This window comes from Vanessa cardui, chromosome 9 (assembly GCF_905220365.1).
Source record: "Vanessa cardui chromosome 9, ilVanCard2.1, whole genome shotgun sequence".
Classification (NCBI taxonomy): domain Eukaryota; kingdom Metazoa; phylum Arthropoda; class Insecta; order Lepidoptera; family Nymphalidae; genus Vanessa; species Vanessa cardui.
The window spans coordinates 3,911,141-3,935,020 of NC_061131.1; the positions used below are offsets into that span (position 1 = coordinate 3,911,141).

General features: G+C 31.4%; 1 protein-coding gene across 1 annotated transcript in view; it reads left to right on the forward strand.

Annotated features, from left to right (window-relative positions):
- The window catches only part of LOC124532638 (lachesin-like), a 79,715-nt gene extending 56,517 nt beyond the window's left edge, over positions 1 to 23,198 (forward strand). Inside the window, exons 2-10 of the mRNA XM_047107664.1 lie at positions 2,799 to 2,896; positions 5,197 to 5,401; positions 9,305 to 9,463; positions 14,363 to 14,491; positions 14,925 to 15,062; positions 16,147 to 16,296; positions 16,659 to 16,751; positions 20,710 to 20,814; positions 22,205 to 23,198. Coding sequence (XP_046963620.1) covers positions 2,799 to 2,896; positions 5,197 to 5,401; positions 9,305 to 9,463; positions 14,363 to 14,491; positions 14,925 to 15,062; positions 16,147 to 16,296; positions 16,659 to 16,751; positions 20,710 to 20,814; positions 22,205 to 22,224 — 1,097 coding nt within the window. The 3' untranslated portion in view covers positions 22,225 to 23,198. The remainder of the gene's footprint in view (positions 1 to 2,798; positions 2,897 to 5,196; positions 5,402 to 9,304; positions 9,464 to 14,362; positions 14,492 to 14,924; positions 15,063 to 16,146; positions 16,297 to 16,658; positions 16,752 to 20,709; positions 20,815 to 22,204) is intronic.
- Positions 23,199 to 23,880: the final 682 nt, after the last annotated feature.

The following is a 23,880-nucleotide window of genomic DNA, read 5'->3' on the forward strand; positions in this document are numbered from 1 at the left end:
AAAAACGGTTTGGATTACTTTGGACTAATCATTAGATAATAAACCTGAGTTTTTCAACGTTGGCCATACTTGTAATTAAAAAAAAAACAACATATTAACTTATCATACAACCTTTGTCTGACCTGAAACTATAAATTATATGAAAGTTCCATTTTACCTTTTCAAAATATAAGTGCGATATTTATTTCTGTCGAAGCTGAATTGATACAAACGTAAGCGATGTTATTCTAAAAATATTTGAACCGGAATCTTCATAATTCCAAATACAAGTTACTGAGGGCTAGTAAAAACCACTGAATTTGAAAAATGCTTTCGATTCCACACCAACGTATCCTTTAAAACGAACCTTATGCCGTATGATATAAGAGTGATAATGGAAACATCTCCGGTCATGTTTTCTCGCGTTAGCCGTCTGGGGAGCGATTGTCGTTTCGCGCTCCTCGCGAAGTGTCCGTTTCTTGGAAATATTGTTGGTTTCCTCTCGGGAGTTTTGGGTACATTTGAAAAATGGTATATCATTGTAAGGGTTCCTGAGGTCAATTTGCGTAGGTAAGTGAGAGACCGTGTAATTTTACCTTTACCGTCATTTGGTTAACTGCTATTTTTTTTTCATTTAACATTCAAAGGCTCGGTGATTAGGGTTTTCTTGTAACATTTTACCTGAAATATTCAGGAGAGTTTATACATTAATGCTTGAACATATTTTACCTTTAAGGATTTGACAGTATACTTTAACTGATGAGTTGACCTTATCCTAGCAAGCTTAGCGATTGACTTATATTATTTTAGTGGTATATAATACGTCCAAATTCGTATCTTGTGTTAATTTATTTTATATTTCCTCATTAGCACATATTATATCAAAGTATATTCAAAACTCAAGATCAAAATAAAAATAAACTTTATTCAAGTGGGCTTTTGAATCGTCATTTAACAATTAAGTGAAACTACCATCTCGGAAAGTAGATTATACCGAGAATAACCGGCAAGAAACTCACTAGTTACTCTTTTTAAACATTTAAAAATATTCTATACAAATTAGAAGTGTAGCTAACTTATAACATTATCTCTAGATTGTAAGAAATATTAACCATCCCTGACACAGCTACTCCGACACTGTTCGTTTATATCGTAAGATGTTACATTACATTGTAATGATACAGCCTTAGTTTTAGATCTATAAAAGAGGATCATACGAATACAATATGGCACCTAAATGACTTAAACCGATATGAGAATTTTCCTAGTTTTATATAATATATTTAATTATTTTTACATTATGAAACCAGTAAAATAAAAATTATAATTGAATCATATATAAAAATCAAACAATCTTTATAACATAAGTATTAATCAAATAATAAATTAATATTAAAAATACCAGTTTTTAACGTTTGCTTGAAATATACAGACGAATGTTTTCCATAATAAAATATGCAGTATATTTATAATCTTTCGTGTTAATCGATCAAATGGAAATAAACCTTAGTAGAATCAAAAATATATACACCAATTACTATACATAATATACATACAAGATAATCGTCCGGTTTTCAATGAATGAATGCTCACGAATCGTATAAATATAAAACTTTTGTATTGTCCTTTTTAACTTTACCATTGAGAAATTTACGACGCCTTTCAGTGACGTAGGAACCAGTGGAATAAATTATGACTTTAAAAATTTTAGATATAAATTATAACTGAAAATTTTTAGCAGAGCTCGGTCGCGGAGAGAAAGTTTTCCAATATTTTACACCCAGGTATAGTACGCCAAAGCTTAGATATAGCATCGGCAAATGAAATAAAACCGATTACTGCCGATTTATACAACCGATAGAAATAGCTTCCTTTTCGTTGCAGGCAAGCATGTAAATCGAAGTGACGAATATATTAGGTCATATGATAATACAAGTTACTACGTTTGTGTAAAGATCATATATAAGAAGAAAATAAAATATTGATAATTCGGCATAGCGTACTTAATTCGGATGTGATCGGTTTTACGAATTTTACCGATGCTACATCTAAGTTGTGTCGTACTATACGATTGTGTTTATTCACGCCCTGTACAAAGTTCGAATTATTCAATTATCGTCAGTATTAGTCAAGTAAATATTTGTATCTAAATTCTATAGCGCTTGTTTCATATGAATTCGACATCGTTGTTTTGTACCATCAATTCAAATCCGTGATATTTGGAATTCATGAACCGGGAAAAGCAAAGAATTTATGCGTTTAAATTGAAAGTGTTTTATTTTTAATCTAGATTTGAATTGGATTGATTCATCACAGATCAAAAACTAAAATGAGTATTTGTATGTGTTCAGAACAATTCATATTTGCGAGTCACTTTTTATTACAATATGTTTTTAATTTGTACGAAGGAAGGTTGAACATTGAAAACGGACGCACAGTCAGAGTAAGAAAACCTTCGTCAGTTTTCAAATTAATTCCTGTATAAAGTTTTTAACTCTTAGTATTTTTTGAATCTAAATATTAATGCATTGCGACGCTATGTAATTCTTACCGATAACGCAGAGTATCGCTCACACTGAGCACACGAAAATAGATCTTAAGGTGACGAACCTTTTCTTACCCCGACTGTACAAAGTCTAAATTATATCAACGTTTGAGTAACATTTTATTTATTCCTACAATTTCGTGAAGCATTATCGTTTTAAAATGTAAACGAACGAGGTGAAACCGTACTATCAGTTAGTGTTTACAATATGTTACGATGATATTTTTAATTTAACTGTTATATGAAGATATTAAACATTTTTATTTTGTTACAGATTTGCCACGATTTGTGGGCCCAGGATCAAATGTGACGGTGGCAGTAGGCCGAGACGCGGCTCTTACTTGTACAGTTGACAATTTACAAACGTTTAAGGTAAGTTTCAATATACGGAAGATCAAGTAGCAGACAGTAAATGTGTGGCATAGAAAAAGGTTTAGAACTTGTTTTACCACTCTACTCTAAAGTGGATTGGTACACTGATGATACACCATTTTCCCGTCATAGCTAAGCATGATATTATTTTTAATTATATATAAAACATAAATTTTCAGTATCAAGTAGCATACATTAAATAAATTAGAATTAGAGTTAATAATTTACTTTCATTTTAATTTATGACGTTATTGGATTTGATACATTGTGCTCATTAAAAATAATATTTATATATGTGTGGGTACATTGATGTAAAAAAACAACATTGTAGAATATGACGTCACGATCATCCGTCAATCCACACATGATCTGTATAAATTCTGTAAGATAATGGATCAGGGATTTGAAACTCACCGGAGAACACGATCGTGAAATGTCAGAATGTGATAAGCGACACTGACTATAATTCGAAAGAGTTCTCTTCGCGATAATTCACTTTATAACTATTTGTGAAATATTGACAACTGACTTACGGTGATACGTCATTTTGATACGTGTAGTATCTAGCTTATAAAGCTAATAATCACTTTAATCAATTCTGTAAATTTCAGATTGTGAATCTGACATTTCACGATCGTGTTCTGCTATGACTTTCGAGTTTCTTGTTACAGAATAATACTACATTAGTTCTAGTCTGTAAGTTTCCCCTCACGAATTGTCGAGAACCGATTTCGAATACGCTATTTATGCTTTAAATTTATGACAGTCAATGAATGAAATTTAACGATGACATTCTGCGGTGTTTCACGTTTATTCTTACAAAAGAGTTCTGCAGCACGTATTAAGCTACATATCAATCTTCTTGACGGAATAAGGAAAACGTCCCTCCTTTAAACATTTACGGTCTGTTGTTTATTTATTTCATTAATCTGTCTTAAAAACAACTACAAGACTTTATAGTAAACTCTTCGCAAGTAAAAAATCAATCTCAAAATATCGGGTACTATGTTATGATATTTTTTTTTATTATTCGTGTATTTTTCTTACGTACTCGATAACAAATTTGATTTATTGGAAACTATTTGGAAACACATATATTTAATGAAATTTATTTGTACTTAAATTATTGTAAATTTAATAAATAATTCAATTTATAGCAAGGCTTTGAGAGTTGAAAAAATAACTTATTATTATGAATAAAAATAAAACATAGCTATTAAAAATGTGAAAATTTTGCGTTTGCAAAAATAACGCATTATGTTCACGCATAACGCGATAAGCGTTATATTCATAAAAGACAAAAACAAAGTGAATTATGATATACTCACATTGTTATGTTTAGCGCTACGTTGTGTTATTGTATAATATAGCACATTTAAAGAATATTCGCATAACATACGTATTATAACAACCTAGTCAAAAACAAAGTCTGCCTGCCAGCTTCTTTCCTCGTCATTAAACAGACTGACAAAATGGGTAGAAATATATTTATAATATGCGTATGGTAGAAAAAGGACGATACTTTCAAATTTCCTAGCTGAGAAAGCACGAGATTTTTTCTTTTTATATTGGTTTTTCAATATCGAAGTTGTATATAGAACCTTTTTGTACCCGTGTAAAGCCGGGACGGGCAGGGAGTGTATATAATAAATCATAATGCCGACTAGAAAGTGGTGACTCAGCATATATCATGAAAGAAATGAAAGCAGATATGGAATAGGATAGGAGATATGGTATCTTGTTAGTTCTGCAACGGCCCAAAATATATTTTTTTGGCAATAGAAATTATAGAGTCTATAGCGGTAATTTCAAATAAATAAATATTACTACTGTTCCACAACAGAATCATAGAATCAAACTATTACACTAGTGTTTGACTTGGAAATTTACACATACTTACGTTTTTTTTTAATTTAAATTTAATTTACTATATGACTTTTAAAACACGGTACACTTTAAAAGTTATTGTTATTATGATTTGATGAACTTAATAAATTATTATTATTGACGACCTCCATGGTCGAGTGGTGTGTACACCGGTTTTCATGGGTACGCCTTTCCGAGGTCCGATTTTGAGGGTTCGATTCCCGGCCGAGTCGATGTAGATTACCATTTTAGTTTTCTATGTTGTCTTCGGTCTGGGTGTTTGTGGTACCTTCGTTACTTCTGATTTCCATAACACAAGTGCTTCAGCTACATCAGAGTAATGTATGTGATGTTGTCTCATATTATTATTATTTTGTAAAGTATTGTCATAAGTATTTTTATAAACATTTGAATAATAATAATTTATGCATTAGGTCGCGTGGCTACGCGTGGACACGCAAACCATCCTCACAATAGCGGGTCACGTGATCACGAAAAATCATCGAATCAGCGTCCAGCATGGAGACGGGGCATGGACGCTTGGCCTACGTGACGTCAGCGCGACAGACGGCGGGAGATACATGTGTCAAGTGAACACGGAGCCGATGATGAGTCAGACACATCTATTGCAAGTTGTTGGTGAGTATTTATATAAATCAATTAATATTTGAAAAAGGTTTACCGACACATAACCTATCGGCTAAACCAATAGATCTAAGGGAGTGAAAAATTGCATAAGAATTATTTATGAATAGGTGAACAGAGGGTTCTTTATAAATTAGTTTTCAGCTAGGGTTAAATGGAGGAATAAAATTCGTATAGTATTTATACATTAGGCTTACGTTTATGAGTCAAAGATAGTTTAAACTTTCTTGAAAATGTTGAGTGAGGTAACTAGGATCAAAGTTAAATAAATATGAAAATAGTAGAAATCAGCGTTTAGACTTCTTTTTATGATAAAAAGATTATCTGAATGGTATTTTTTGGAGTTTGTCCTTAACGGGATGTTATATTCATCGACTTAAGTCCTATGCAGCGACGTAAATTCTTCTTATAGGGGAAGGACCATGATAACAGACTAAAAAAAAAGCAACTCTGTCAATTTGTATATACTTCATCACCGAACCAGAGAGCTAATAAAAATACAATTTGATATAGGCTACTTGCCTTAAATCGGGATAAGCACATCGATCAAGCTTATCGGGTTTTACGGACAAAATTCGCTTGTTTTTATTTCCTATCATACTTTAAGATCAGGTATGGGTCATCTCCAAATTAGAGAGGAAAACCTTGTAAACGTCTCAACAACAACAACAACAGTCTGTAAATTCCAACTGCTGGGCTAAAAGCCTCCTCTCCCTTTGAGGAGAAGGTTTGGAACATATTCCACCACGCTGTTCCAATGCGGGTTGGTAGAACGTCTCACTGTTGAGCAATTGCCTTCTTTTCGTCCAAGGTAAAAAATTTGGAGCTAATTCAACTATATGAGATAATAATATAACTAAATGAGACACATGCAGGTATCTTCACGATGTCCTTCAATAGTAAATCATCAGTTAAGATCGCTCACTAGGCAACCTCCTCCTCCTACCTCCAAGAACCTATTTTATCAATATTTAGAAGAAACAACAAAACCTACAACTTCGATACTGAACTTATGATGTCGATGATAAACATTCTGAGAACTATTCCCTCGGAAGATATTACGAAGGATGGGGAAATGGGACGTCTAAAACAAACTTACGGAAACTCTTTCCAACTACTCGTAGCTTACTTTATCAGGAACCAAATGTCTTTTACGCTTCTTGACTGGGAAAACGTCGGTTCTCGGTTAGGGTTCAAATTGTAGAACTCTCTACAAATTTGATATTTTAATTTATAATTGGTGTTCACTTGGTGTTAGGTTCATATAAGTCCATCTGGGTTGGTACCCATCAGTGTAGAATATCGCAGCGTAGTATTGTTGTGTTCGTTTTACTGATTCAGTGTGATTAAGTTCCCAAGGTTCGTGGCGCATTATCGGTCTAAGGATTGATTATTTTTCTTGCATCTCCAATGTCTATAGTCCATACTGACCAATTAACCTAATCAGCCACTAAATTTACAAACTTTTTACAATTATATTATAAGCAGTTGTATTATTAAAGATATATAAATAGTCAGTTAGTAGAGCTCCTTAAAAATGCTCACAGTCTACACTTATATTATAAATGCGAAAGTAAGCTTATTATCTCTTCACGCTAAAACCGCTGTGCCGATTTAAATGAAATTAAGCGAGTAGATGGTTTGTGTACCAATGTGGATACCCCTTTTGGATGTTTTAAAGTTTTATATTTTTCATGCGGACGCCACAGGTTCGTCTAGCTTATTCAAAATCAAAGCTGTGTAACTTTAAATCGTAATCGTAAATGTAGGTGATGAACTATTTAGATATTCTAATTATGTTTTATACGACTGTGTAAGGTAGCAGATAGATAACGTATAAAAGGCTATAATGTAGATTTTGTATAGTCCTCGTAAATAAAAGATTTCTCATAATACGTCAAAGTTCTTTCTGATTTGATTTAATCGGAAGAGCGTAAAAGTCAAATGAAGATTTATATTTACTAGTATTATTTAACGAGACTTAAGACTTGGACTGTGTGAAAGACGATATAGTTAGAAAGAATATTACTTGTGAGATGACGTCTGACAAAGAAGTATGGCAGGAGAAGACATGCTGCGCCGATCCCAAATAAAATTAGGAAAAGGGGGATGATGATGACTTAAGACTACAAAGGTTCCATTATATATACATATATTACTTATGGTTTATATAGATATATATGGTTTTTATAGATACATACAGTTAGGATAATTATCTATAAGTACATAAAAGTATAATTTTATTCTTTCCGTAACTTATTTGTACTAAATATCTGAACATATCCGGATATCGGAACCAAAATTTATAGGAATACCTTAATTCGAATGGATTTTCGAAGCTATTTTGTGTCACCATTACATACATATTAATTTAATAGAATCGATAGGATAGGATCTTTTATTTCCGCTTGATAGATAAATATTGTGCCCTCTGTGAAAAGACGATATCCAACACAATAAATAGTAAAAAAATAAACAAATAGAATTCGACGCAATACAGATAGTGCTGCGGTTTTCTAGTGTCTAAAGGCGGAAGAAAATGCTCGATACGATACGATCGTTGGAATATTAATTTCAATGCATTTGCTTATTTCATTGTGAAAAATTAAATCTAAAAGCATTGTCCAAGAAATAAAAAAAAAATATCTGAATAACCTTATTAAAACGTCGTATATAGTACAAACAAATATTTAAAAAAAAGAACAAAATTAAACTGACTATGTGTTAATATTACGTTTTTTTTTTATGGAATGCGTTAGCCGACGAGTAAGAAATATTAACTATTCCTTACGTCGTCAATGCTCCATCAACCTTGGGAACTAAGATGTTATGTCCCTTGTGCCTGTAGTTACACTGGCTCACTTACCCTTCAAACCGTAACACAACAATACTGAGCACTACTGTTTGGCGGTAGAATAACTGCTAAGTGGGTGGTACCTACCCAGACGGGCTTGCACAAAGCCCTACCACCAATGAAAATATACTATATCCAATATAAAAAAAATTGGCAGAAGCAAATCATCATAACATCCAAGATATCATTGCCTCGAATAAGAATTTATGTCAAATATATGCATAAAAGAATAAAGATAAGAGTGTGTATTATCGTTAAGTATATTTAAAGATAAAAGTATCGTAAAGTGTTATGGAACGAAATTAACAGCTATGCTTATATAAAAGCATTTTCTGGGTCAAGTGCTGTAGAAGTATCAAAGATTACACCGATGGCATATTGTGATTTCTCCCAAGCAAACGATTCCTGTACATATTTAACTGATAAGATATTTATCCAATTCATGTATTATTTGTAATTCATTGCTATATCAGGTGCGAAACTGTCAAAAATTATATTAAATATAACTGTCGTGTTTGAAAATTGAGGTTTACGTTACGACTCATGGGAACATATCCATATCGATTTGAATCTTATTACATATCGATTAAAATTTTATTAAAAAATAATATTCATTTTAGAATAGACAAATCACCACAGAAATATATTAGTACGCACTACCAACAAATTACATTAATAATTTTATTTTTGATACATTTTTGGAATAGGAATTTTTTGGGTATCTTTGTAACATATTACTTGAAAGCGATATTTTCATCAAATATCAGATCAGTTTAAAACAAAGTTCCAAAATGCAAATAAACAGTGTCCTCGTATTTCCCAACGACTTTCAATATTAGAAAATGGATCACATCTGTCAAATTTGCAGTCTGAAGATTTTATAAGGTTTCAAAACAAGAATTTTGCAACAATATGACAAAATATTTTCCAGTAGATCTTAACACTTACCTGTTCAATCAAATAAACAAACTCTCCTGCCTTATAATATTAGTATGGATATGATATTAACCTTCCCGCAAAGTATCAATGTTATTTTTTTGCAGTTCCCCCTGATATAGACGACGAAGCGAGTAGCGGTGAAGTGCTAGTTAAGGAAGGGGAAAGTGCGGCCTTGAGATGTGTCGCCTCAGGCGTCCCGCCACCCAACGTTATGTGGAGGAGAGAAGATTCGAGGCACTTTAAGATTGACAATCAAACGCTTGGTGAGCTATAAACTATTTTTCGAATTCCTTATTATTGTTTACGTAAGAATTTATTATATAGAATACTTCTTTACATAGAATCATTATAAATAAAGTTAGGAAATCATGCCGACGTAACTATTACATAGTTGGAAATATGTTTAATTCTAATATTTAATTATGTAAGTATATAAGAGACAGCGAAAATAATCGTAACCGATCGTTATAAAACCACCCACAACCAACAACTACTGTATCTCCAAACCGAAATTTAGCTATTCAAAGTAAACAGTTAGCAAGTTGTACTACGAGTAAAACCTGTTTACTTCTTGTACTCGATTTGAGTTAATTCTAATCAATATCTAACAGAGTTTTAAGGATAAATTGTTACTAACATTAGTATAATATACGAAAAAAAATGTTTTTATATTCACTTTTGTTGTCCGAAATAAAATGATTATTATTACACATATTACATAATCTTCTATTGTATATTTAATTGTGGGTACATTAAGTATTTCTTCTTGTTCTACTTATTCGAGTAAATCACTGACTAATGACTTAGACTATGATTAATGTGTATCCAATACAAAAAAAGGGTTTATTATTATTTATCTAGAGCTAAATATAAAGGAAGCAAGATAACAAAAACGTTGCCCTTTAAAAAAATACAAATACATACAATTAATATAACATTTCTATGATTGAAAATACTCATACTATATTCAATGCCGTCGATGTAAATAATTCTATACAAAAAAAAATCCATTTAGTTGAAAAGAAAATCTTTTGTACATCCGCCGAAGTGGATTGAAAGGTAATCCGACAAGCGCTCCATTACAATTCAGCATTAAGATTATCGCATGATACGTACTCACGAAAAAGAAACTGTTTGTTTCGATACATTTTCCCTTTTTTAAAGAAATGTTAAGTAAAATTGCTTTTTAATAAAATGGTATACGAATTTATGTTAAAATAATTTGAACAGCTGACTTTTCTCTGTAGACTTATTTTTACTTTAATCAGAACGCTTATTGGTTGTCTGTGATATCATCGGCTGCCAATGATTATTGACTAAGTAAAAGACTTGTAGCTAAGCCAAGATCGTATCTTTTTAAGACTATTAAAATGCGGCCAGTTTTTACGTGACGCATACATTGCATGGTTTTTTCACGATGTTTTCTTTTGACGCTGAACATAAAATGAATTGTAAACAAAACAATCATTTGCTGTCATATATAAATACGTAGTTGTTTTTAAATTGAGATATGACTGTTGAATTAAATCCTCAATCCTCGCGGTTCGAATATATAATATAAACATATAATAATCCAACCGTAAAGTAAGATCGGCTGGATAAAAATTTAGTGGTAGCTGCAACAAATTCGTAGAGGTAAATTCATACAGAAGTTTACCTTGCAGTTTAAATTTTATTAAAGCATTAAGTCACATCGCAAAAGGAGTAACTAAGTTAAAATTTTAAGTCTTATAGTTTCTAAGATTTCGAAATAAGTGACATTTCTCTACCTTATTTTAAAGACCTTTAAAGTGTCAAAAAAGTTAAAAAATAGAAGAATTGAAACTAAGTCTATTACTCCACAACTTAGATGTAGCATCGGCAAATTCAATAAAACCGATTACTGCCGATGTATACAACCAATAGAAATATCTCCCTATCGCGCCATTCGACGCTATTCGTCGCTATAGATTCTCGCCTCAGTTCAACCCGAGAAAGCAAGTGCATGTAAATCGACGTCAAAATGACGAAAGTATTAGGACATATGATATTACCAGTTATAACTTTCGTGTAAAGATCATATTCGTATAAAAAATAAATTTACGTCATTCTCAAGTTATGGCGTTACCATGACGACGAGCACCATTTTTACATCTACAGATAGATGTCATCGGATTAAAACTTGTCATCATTATTTACAATCTACGCTCCTTAAACACCGTCGCCCTCACGCAGTCATGTCTTGACACACTTTGTCCGCTCACTAATGAGATATTCGATGTTACAAAAAAAAATAGCACTAACACAAACTAAAACTTCAATTTGTCACGTGATAAAAAATATACATTCGAGTTTCATTCGAGCGCTGGATAAATTCATAGTAAAAACACTACATAAAATTAAGTTGTTTTAATGAAACATATTCCACAATGTGGTCTAAAAGTAGATACATACTATAGTTTTATCCATAAACTTTAGTTGGAAATCCTAGTTATCTGTTTGTATGCAATAGAATCGTCGTCTCTTCGTGGGATAGCAGTCTCTATAGAATTGTAATAAGGTAGTTATTTGTGTGGTTATTTGGGATGGTGATAAATATAATGTGATACTGTACAAAAACATTCGCATTGTATAGGTAGAAACAGAACAAGCAGCGGTTAGTGTAGCTAAACAAAGGAAACTTTGCCGCCTGCGGCTGCAAATTGAATGTAAACTAGACTAATTTGCATTCCAGCTCAAATATACTTTACGGATTGTCACTTTCAGAAGTTTTCTACGTTTGCAATGTATAAAATTTTGAACTTTAGTTTCTACGAACTCGTTGTATTGCGTTTTTTTTTTGTATATTTTAAAAATAAAGTCAAAGTTAATTCTTTATTTTTTAAGTTAATTTTCCTATTGACCGCCAAAGGTTTTTGCAGTGTTCAGATATAATAAGTTTGACGATGATGAAATATGTAATTTTATAAAACGCTGTAATTTTGCCAATGTCCTAATTGAAACCAAATAATAAGAAATGTGCAGAACTCAATTATAACTTTCAAAAATACATAGTCCATAATTTATCTATCGAGAGAACAATTTAATTTATAATGATTTCATTTGCAAAGACAATGTTTCTACTTATATTTTAAGGTATATACTTTGTACAATCGCATATAAATCATAAGTATTATTTTACGGATCACCCAATTCAAAACAGTATCTGAATCAATATTAAGAATATATTTCCTTCAATAGAAGTGTATGGATATAGAGATACACCCAATGTCTTACTCAAAGTAGACCTCAAGTACTCACGCATCATCGGATAAAAAAGTCAAGATTAATCATTTTGGTAGAAAATATATTTGTTTCACATACTATATGAAAACAATTGTACATTAAGCCATACCTACATATCGTAACCAGATATTATTATGACGATTTAGCAATAAATAAAACTTCAATTAATGCACGATTCCTTCAACGGTACATACTTGTAAGAAGAAACAAATGGTTCTTAGGATTTGGTACATACAGTATGGTATATTAGATGCTATTAGTATAATATATTACATCCATATTATATGTTATTGCGTGGAATATCCGTTAATTTAAAGCTATCCTTGTGCTATTGGAGAGGCCTATATCCAGTAGTGGACAAGTAGCAAGGCAAGATTGTGCGTTAAACAAAAACCTTATAGACAATTTTAAATGTAAAAAATTACTTACATTACTAGGTTACCAGTACTAATTATATTACGGAAACCATTTCAACAATCATAATTTTCTCAATCGCTGCCAAAGTTTCAACAACAAACTCCGAATAAGTTTTCCGTTGAACAGTTTACCCTCAATCAAGATTCGTCTTGAACTTGATCTGAAACAATCGCTTCTTCGATCAGAATATTCCTGCTATTTTTCGATCAATTGCAGTCGATAAAATAAATATCTAACAATCATTTTATAATTGAAAATAAATAAATTGGAATCAGTTTTATTCCAATGAATTCAAACACGATACGTCTACTGTAAGATGGTCAGAAAATACAATAAGAAAGATAGGATACCTCCTAATTTTAGATGTTGTTGAAACATCAGGTCAGACCTAGCCATAGACAACTTAATAAATACATAAATCATAGACCACAGACATTGGCGCTGTAAAATCCCCCGTATTTCCGTAGTAACACTCGCTCACTCACCAAATTAAATGTATTTTGTTATACTCATTTTTCAATCAAATTACAGTGATTAATAAAAGTTAAAAAAGCGAGTGGAACCCATTATGATTTTTTTTAAACATTTGGTTAACATTTGAGCGACGTTAAAACGTTGACAGCAGACTATTGAGGAAAACGTCTCTCTCTTGATGGTTTCAGATACATGAGACCTTTTTTTACCAATTTTTTTTCGTTTCGACTTTCCCTTCGAGTTATCGCTCTTCAGAAAGTAATTTTTGATGAAGTATATCTATTTTATGTAAGAAATTTTATTTCTTATACACTTGACGTTCATAGAGTATCATCAAGATACGATTATAACCGGTTAAGCCTATACTTACATTATATTATGTCAGTATTAATTCGATTTCAAATAAAAAAATTCAGATGTAGTCGTTTCACTATTACATATAACGTCTTGTAATGAAATTAAAATAGATTTATATATTTTTTCATTTATTTGCCAACTTTCAAAGATAGTGGTATTCTGAGTTACACATTTTGATTTATACACATTAATATATTACTACTAACAACATATTAATGTCCTAATATTAGGCTAAGCCCATTTACTTTTGTGCAGAAAATCGGAAGTTTATTCCACTACTCTGATCCAATGTTGTCTTATTGGGCACATATGCCAGATTTGTGATTGATCCGAAATACACATCACACTATCATGAAATATATATGAATATGAGATATGTGTTTTGATTGTGAATTATCAAAATTCCACTACTGGTTTGAACTGGTTTTCAACATGTTCTACATGTGTACCTATATTTGCTCGTACTGACTGTTCTCTAGTAAATTTATCGAATAATCTCAAACATATCTCGTATTCATAATTTTTTGTATACATAATAATTTTGCAATATTTAATTTTAAACGAAATCATTTCACGATATGGTATTTCAACACTGACAGTCCGTCTGTCTTCAATAGATTTCGTTAAGACTAATGAAGGTATTTTTTCAGTGTCAAAATACAGCGGAGAATGGCTGAATCTTACGGAGGTTGAACGAGTTACATCAGGCGCTTACCTCTGTATAGCAACTAACGGGGTCCCACCCTCCGTGAGCAAGAGGATACAAATAAACGTCATGTGTGAGTCCAATCAATAGCCACATCGCAAAATTAAATTGTGTGGCTTAACTTCATCCAATATTGGAGGGAATGTTCGAAATGAAATTGCGACTGACAAGTTGAAAATGACGCGCGCTCTATTGGCTTAGACGCGTTGGATGGATAGACCAACGTACTGACGAGACTAGAATACGAGGGAACGTTTGAGATGTTTGGACAGAGTACTGGCTCTTTGTGATGCATTTATGAATGAGACCAATATCCATCTTTTATTCACGAAATGTTTTTAAATTTCAAATTTACTTGACTTGAATTTATTTGCATTACATTAACATCGTTGAACTTCATTTGTTATTCTCTTCCGATTTTTATTAACACGACAATTTGCATACTATATTTATTAAATACTACAAAAAGCACAAGATTTTTGTAAATGTAATATCTTTTGGAACAGTTACGCCATCAGTTTGGGCTGGACGAGTTGCGATCCGAGCACTTGCAGGCACCGCTGTCACTCTGACGTGTACAGCTGAAGCATATCCTACACCACAAGTTTACTGGATATTAAACAGCGAACAGAGACTCGTTAATGGTAAGCACATTTCATTATTTCAGTCGAAGCCTTTTCTATATCTCTGAACTCGAATATTAGAGAATCATAACTATTAATGTCGCATCATTTGTCTCGGACAAGTGTCGTTGTTAAAAGAAAACGTTTAAGTATTTCCTTGACAAAATATCCGGAATATTTTAAAATGTCTCTCGCTGGATAATCACCCCACTCATTTATCATTTCACTCGTTGTCATGTCTAAGTCTTGGCCACTCGCCAAAATGTCCAGGAGTGCTTCGTGTAACTGATGATTGATTTCGCTGCTAAGAGCCAACTCGTTATTTACAAATTTCTGTATCAAAACTTCATTTGTATATCATTCACTGAATACAAATTATTCAAGATATATGTCTATGGGAAGCGATTTATATGCTTTGTTACATTGTGTTTATAATAATGACAAGGACATATTAGATGAAACACAATCCCCGTGAAATCAGACCACTTATGTTTTCGTGTAATTGGGGAACACTAGCCGTGTGTACTTCGGAATGTACACTGGCTACAACAATAGCTAGTTAAGTGTTCGTTCGGTAAACAAAGGACTTACAAATAAAACACTTGCAATCGTGTGTTGTTCATTGTGTTTTGTTTAATGCTCCATTAAGTGTTCACAACGATGAGTGAATTAACTAATGTTATTTAAAAGCTAAAGAAATTTATAAAATTTAGTCATTTCATGGATATTTTTTTTCTTTACCAGTTTCTTCCGCTTACGCCTAAGACTATCAATCATTTTTACAATTTATCACAAGTTTATGTCATCGCTTTTATTCGCTGAGACTATTAATATAGAATAAATTTATCATTCATATATCATTGGGATTTAGTTAGGTATTAAATATTATTTTACAGTTTGTTGAAAGAAATCTGTAGTATAGTAGTATGTGTATAAGTTATCTTATTGCTATCAGTATTTGTGTAGATTATTAAATTATGTTTCGCTTAGATATTATTTATATAAATAAGCCTTTTTAAATAATTCAGGTAAAAAATCTTTTAAACAATATATTGGCAATAATTTATGTATATCCAAGAATTAAAAATATATTTTTCTTTCATAGGTTCCAAGTATAGAATAAATAAGCTGTCCAGAGGTTATCGGCACACACTGACGCTGCAAGTGGCTGAAATGTCAAGAGACGATGCTGGGGCGTATCGATGCCATGTTGAAAATAACTTAGGGAAGGCACAGGCGGAAGTTTTCTTACATAGTAAGATTATCAATTGAATTTTATATGACGTAGGCATGTTCACGTTAAGTAATTCTAATGTGGATATTTCAAAATTCTACCACTATATTGGAAATTAAAAAGAAAACATGATACATTTTTGTTTTTTAAAAAAATTTAAGCATTTGTATCAATTTTTTTAATGATTGCCCACGGTTAATAAAACAAAAATAATTACTGAACTGTTTTATCTTCACTTATTTTTATTTAAATACCCAAGTGCATTTTTTTTTAAATAAGTGCAAACTCGCAATGTATACATTTTAAAACCTACCCAATAAGAGGAAGAATGGATTTAGGTATTAAAACATTGTTTTCCAAAAATAATCTATGAAATGTTTTAGTGTTAACAACAACAACTACGACAACAACAACTACAACAACGACAACAACGACGACTACAACAACACCTCCCCCTACAACTACATTGCCACCGGGTGAGTATAATACAATTATTACTTTATCAAATCTCTTCCCGATTTAAGTCTGCAGATGGCAACTAAGATTTAATATGTTCAAAATATATGTATACATAATATATAAAGATATATTTATCTACTATAAAAAATAATATTAATTCCTGGTACAAAGTAAAATATGAATTATTTTAGTGTCCATTGTATTTCATTTTGCAATTTTTAGCCAGAGAGAAGTTAATAGTATTATAAGCTATCATCTTATCTCTATAATTATAATTAATAAATATATAAGTGTATAAGTGTGTCTATCAAAACAAATTGTGTCAGGCTATATAGCCTGATACATTATATATCATATGATATTTATCACAGTAAACAATTTAATAGGCAATATCAACTATAAGATATGTAGGTATTATATAGTTATTTCAACCATAGATAAAAAATATACTTTTCTCTTTTTTTATGTTCTGTTGAAAACCACAGTCAAAGTGTACATTTAAAAATATCGTAGGTTGAATAAAATGAAAAGTTTTCCATCATATCTCGAATAAGTTCCGCAATCAGCACGTATATCTCTGAATGAATTCATTAACTAACCTTCAGTATTTCATTTTCGTTTAAACAGAAAACATAAATTGTGACCCGTTGGGACGAGGAAAACATGTTTATCGTCCCTCGGGTAGAAGATCTTTTTGTAATAGACAGTATTAGATGTATACGTCTCGACTTATTTATTTTATATTCATTCCTTTCATAAAAAAATATTTTGAAAAGAATAATACACAATAAAATAAAAAATAAACGTAATGAATCTTAAATATCCAACTGTGAAATATTAAAAGCTTTTTTTTGGATGTATATGTATAATATATATGTATATAATATGTAGTAGGTTGACTTTGGATTTCGTCATGGCCGCATTATCCCTTCACTCTCACGATTAGATGTGACAGCTAATCCAATAAGACCGGTAAAAGTTTAGATGCAGGGCCAACGCTTTACATTATTAAGGGTAGAGTAAACACAGCCATTGTTGACCGAAAAACATGATTTTTTTTTTGTGTTTTAATCCCGAGTTTGAACTCATAATCTCAAGATCTTATACGCCTTATACATTTGATCAACGCAGTAAAATATATTCTGTAATACATTTGGCAAGCGTCTAATCACCAATTTGCTGCCAACTATGGTTACCAATATTCAACGTATACTATCCGTAATTAAGATAGCAGCCTTAACTAAGTCTCTCAGTATAATACAAGTTTCAATATGTTTCCTTGGGTTTGATGTTGTGCCAAGTGCATATTTTTTTTTAATGATGAAATTGGTAGACAGACGCTTAAATAGACGATCTGATAAATGCTCAACAATGAACTCAATAGAAATTTAGCTATTTCTTATATCAATAAGCCACGATTTTTGAGATGTGCTCAACTTGTGTCTGTTACACTGGCTCACTCACCCTTCAAACTGCAACAAAACTACCTATAGAATGTATTGTTGTTATTAGTATCATATATTTATATGATATGTAAAAACTGGATGGGTATAACAAAGACAAGAACTGCATTTAAAATTTTACCATGGCTTCTAATACAATGTTATAGATATTTATTCACATTCACATCACGTTCGATAAATCGCTACTTAATAGCTCTTAAGCATTATATAACCTCTTTAAAACACGTTATATGAACTTATCACTGCTATCTTACCACGCTAGCAACATAAAAAGTGTAATAGAAGGAAAATTAGATCATGCTACTATAAATAGAACAAAAAGAGAAAAAATACACATATAAATTTAAAGTGATTTCTCTCTCTTACAAACTCATAATATGGTGACGTTAATTTTGACATTTTATGTACCTAAAATTAATTAAAAATTTGAGAGAAAAACTATCAAAAGACAAAACTTAATATTTATCTTAAATGCAATACACTCAACTATCCAATATTTAATTTAACATATGCCTGAATTAAAAAACGCTCTTAAATATAAAAACAACTGCGTTAAAACTATAACATCAAAAACTAGTCGTGTATTTTTAAAACTTTTAAAACGTTTATACCGCACGTATGAATGTATATTATATACTTACACGAAGTGATGCATTACGCGCTGACCTACTTGCTCGAGAGTAAACCGCTGGCAAGGAACGTCAGTTTAACGTCGAAAGAGTCAAAATGACATGTAATAGATTTATGGTCTATGCTCAAGAAGCGTGTAAATGTGATCATGTGAGGAACACGATGGATATCATGTCAGTTTGAAATTATGTAGATTATTACACATACAAATGCTTTTCTTTCACTAGTTAATCGCATTATGATAATTGATAAATATAATGAATATATAACATATGACCTTTTAATATTGAAGTCTTTGGACGTTGGTTAATTTACTGGCAAGTTAAAATTTTGTTAATATAATATTATTTGTTGAATATTTTAAACAAGGGCTTATAGTCAAAATAAATAAACGTTTTTAAGTCACAGAAAAAAAATCGCTATTGAGTCTCAATTTATCAATTCAAGAGAAAATATATAACTAATAATAAAGGATATAATATAAATAAACTTTTTATTCCATATCGTATAGTGTCTTATCTTATAATGTATTCGTACTAATAGAATCAAAATATTCCTTATTCAAGTACGCTCATATAGGACTGACGGACCTGTGTTAGACAAAAGTCCCAAAATAAAATAAGATTAAAAAAAATAAAAAATAAAGTACGCTCATAGAAGACTTATTTGTCAACTATTTTATTTTTTATTTTAAGAGCTTTGTATTTATCAACTATTCTTTCGTTAAAAAATATCAGTGTAATTTTATTTTGGAAACGAATGCCCAAAGCAAGATATATTGACTGTGAGTAGTGGTAAATTAAGATTCTCTTCCGGTTTTTCCTCCTGGTTTCTATACTCTATAAATGCGATATAAATAACAATTCCTGTTGTTATATATATTTTTTATGTAATATAATAGTTGTAAGTTGTCAAAAACTATAAATATTGACTAAGTAATTCAAACAATACTATAGCAGTGTTTGACTTTTTGGCGTATGCACTTAACCCATCAAGATAGTAAAATATATAAGCTGTCTAAGATAATATTACTTTTTGCAATCGTTCGGACTGTGCGGACTTAATGTTGAGTCTATGCAATTTAATTTTAGCTTAATTTATAAGTTGACAGTTTAAGAATCATAAAACATGCATTTTACTTTTTAAATCGTGATAGTTTTAAGACAGACTGAATTATTTTAGAATTATATTATGAAGTACAGGATATTGACTATAAAATAGGTTACGTTTTGCTTCCTCATTTCTCGTTCGCACAGCCAAGGAATGTCCTTCCGGCGTCTGTGTAGAACGATATTTGTAAACTCAATTGGGTCTGTGTTTCGAGAGTGTCTGGCTTTTTCTAGGCAAGTGCACTCTATCAGATTGCCTGTACCATCTAGGATTATGGTATGACCAACATATACCACATGAATAAAAGAAAGAAAATAGGGAACAATAAAAGTGTTTGAAATAAAACTAGTTTTTAACGGATTTTAATCGCGTATATTAATTATTTTTAACATCCCGACGTTTCGAGCACTTTACAGCGTTCGTGGTCACGGGTAGACTAAGGTGAGATATGTTTATTTAAAGTACAAAAGAAATATAATTTACAACTACCGCCAACGATTTCTTATTAAGAAGTTAAGCCGGGATGTTAAAAATAATTAATATACGCGATTAAAATCCGTTAAAAACTAGCTTAACTTAGATTTCTCCTTCATTATGGGAAGTTACCCTTCATGATATATATTATGCATGTTGCCTCAGATCATAGTGGAAAAATTTAATAAGTATCCAAAGATGAAAATATACACATATTGTATAAAGTGTTTTACCTGGCTTATATTCATAATATCCTCGATTACTGATAAGAATTTTTTAATCATGTTATATTTTACAGATGACGTTGAAAGACACTTGGAACAGCTACATAGAGGTGTGATGGAAGATCCTGCTCTCGAAAATTCCTACATTGTACTTAGTCAACATCAAATGCAAAATCTTGGTAACAAAACAAATTATTATGTCTATCTAAATGTGAATAACATTTACACTAATGCAGGATAAATTTAAGGGCTTAATAACTTTAAATGAACTTATAGAAATCAAAATAAGAAAAAAATACATGCCCCAAAAATCTTGACCTCGTCGCATGATGGCAGTATTCCATCGTTGAATCGCAATTCCGATTCGTTGGGTGTTGGACGCTGTAAGAAATATTAACTATTCCTTACATCGTCAATGCGCCACCAACCTTGGGAACTAAGATGCTATGTCCCTTGTGCCCGTAGTTACACTGGCTCACTCACCCTTTCAAACCGGAACACAACAATACTGCGTACTGTTGTTTAGCGGTATAATATCTGATGAGTGGGTGGTACCTACCCAGGTGGGCTTGCACTAAGCCCTAGCACCTAGAAAATGAATGTAATGAAACTTCACCAGTGAAGGAAATAGGGGGTTTTATATTTTACCACAATCCAAGTATTTTAACTCCAAATAGAACGATGATAATTAAGGGTATCTTATAAAAAAACTTTCTTAAATTTCGATAGAATATTATCAATTACAAGCGAGATAGTATGTAATATATTATGATAAGATTTCACTCATGGGTATGAGTCGTAGACCTAACGTAAGAATTCAGAAGGGTGTCTAAGTTTACATGTTAGCCGAATTACCAGATACAACTTAATTTGCAAATTAGTAAAGTAGTAAAGTAACAGCCTGTAAATTTCCCACTGTTGGGTTAAGGCCTCCTCTCCCAGTAAGGAGAGGGTTTGAAACTTATGCCACCAACTTGATCCAATGCGGGTTGGTGGAATGCACATGTGACAGAATTTCGATGAAATTAGACAAATGCAGGTTTCTTCACGATGTTTTTCCTTCATCGCCGCGCACGAGATGTATTTATAAACACAAATTAAACACATATTTATTGTGGTGCTTGAGTAGGTTTGAACCCGAAATCATCGGTTAAGATGCACGCGTTCTAACCACTGGGCCATCTCAGCTCATTTGCAAATTAACAACACGTCAAATCGTTAACTAACGAATAAGATTACATTTTACATCAGGTAACTTAAAATTAACCTTTAAATAAAATTCATAAATTATTAATCTCATTAGTCCAAAACTTTCCCTTTAATATAAAACCGTGAAGGGATCATAAAATCCCAAGTGAAGTAAAACTTGTCTCATTATCACTAAATTGTTGAACGACCTTTGTAAAGTCAATTTGGTCTTTAATTTTTACGCTCTAACGCCCTTCTAAACCCTTATATAAACTTTTTAAACATACAATTACATAGACATCAATTCACACGATAATAGTGTTCGAAATATAAAAGTCAAACAAATTATCATTGATTGAATTAATTGGCTTCATTTGACAGAAATGGTGACGACGATGTGACCGGAGCTGAGGGGCCAGGGCGAGTCCCCGTGGGGCGAGAGTTGGCCCCTCCCCGACGCGGCCCCCTCCCATCTATCCCGGCTTTGGATCATAACGGCGGTTGTGTTACTCGCGTGACCTCGCTTGCTGACATAAGACGCTTAAACTGAGAACTCGTTATAATGAAGTTAAAACTTAAAGTGTTGCGTTTATTGCTACAGCTGTTTATTGCTACAGGAATTTATAATTTGAATATTCATCGCAATTATTCTAGCGTAAATCTTATCTTACTTTAATATCTATAATAAACGGCCATGTATTTGTTTAAGCTATATATTGTTTGTAACGTACCTACACGTTTTTGAAAAGAGAATTTTGTTGTACACGTAATAAAATATTCGATGTATTATATAGTAAAAAAAAAATATTATAAAATAGTTTTTAAGAAGTTAAGGTATCGCTGTAAATAATTTTGCACGAACTAGTCATATCATATAAATCACGCCGAAACAAAATTGTAAGCAAGTCGATTATATAGCGAAGTATTTTGTATTGAACGCTTTATAATGAAAATTTTCTTTTACGTAATAAAATGTTAATTTCATAAGACAAGGATTCAATTAAAAAAAATCTATATGTGAGTATGTAATCACTATTAATGTGACTGTACATATGTATATGTTAAAATAAATAATTCAAAATAATTATCATAATTAGTCTTATTGTAAGCGAGTTGTTAAAACTCATATAAAATTACGAAGAAAAATGTGGATTATTAAATATTTATAATATGGCTATAAAAGAGTGAGACTATTATGAGAACATTGTGTTCTCTGGAATTAATTTAATTTAATTTATTATTTGTATAATTTAATTCTAATATGGATACACGAGAAGTTGATTTTAAGATTACGATACTCTTTGAAAATGTAATTCAATAAATTGATTTTCAATTGTTTTCATCGTTACATGTAAATGCTAGTTAAATGTATAAAAACTAATGTATCGATCTGTTCCGTTGTGAGAAATAAATTTTTGGAAATAAAATTGTCTTTTGTAATAATTGAGGATTGGAAAAGTGAAACCAAATGAACCCTCGTCAATCGAATCCCTCTAATAGAACTTCTGACCGTATACGATTGGGGAAGAAAAACAAAGGGTTCGATATAAAAAAATGGTAAAATTGAAGGACCTATTTACATAATAATATGTATTTTTATTCATTGTAGGATAACAAGTGATCGCCTTTGACAAGAGAAAATTGTATTGTTTTAAGTATTGCTTTGATTTACAGTGCGTTGTTTTGTGATCTAATTTGTTATTGAATTGAAATAAGACAAATAAATTCCAGTACGATATATCACTATCTAGTAAATACGTAAAATAAAGATAGAAAGTGAAACCTTTTTGATTTGTTTTTGTGCGTGGCATAATTGCGTCTACAAAAGACCTATTTCCTCGAGATTTCAGGAACACGTGGGATATAATTATTTAATTGAAATTTAAACTAAATAGTCGTCGATCAGAACTGATTTTGCGATCACGTACATAATTTAACCTTAGCATTACTTTTCGACTTTATTATATTATTTTTTGAAAAATGATTATAACACACTGGGGAAGTAACATCATTGCAAAAATATAAGATTATTTTAATGTTACTACATGAATTAAACA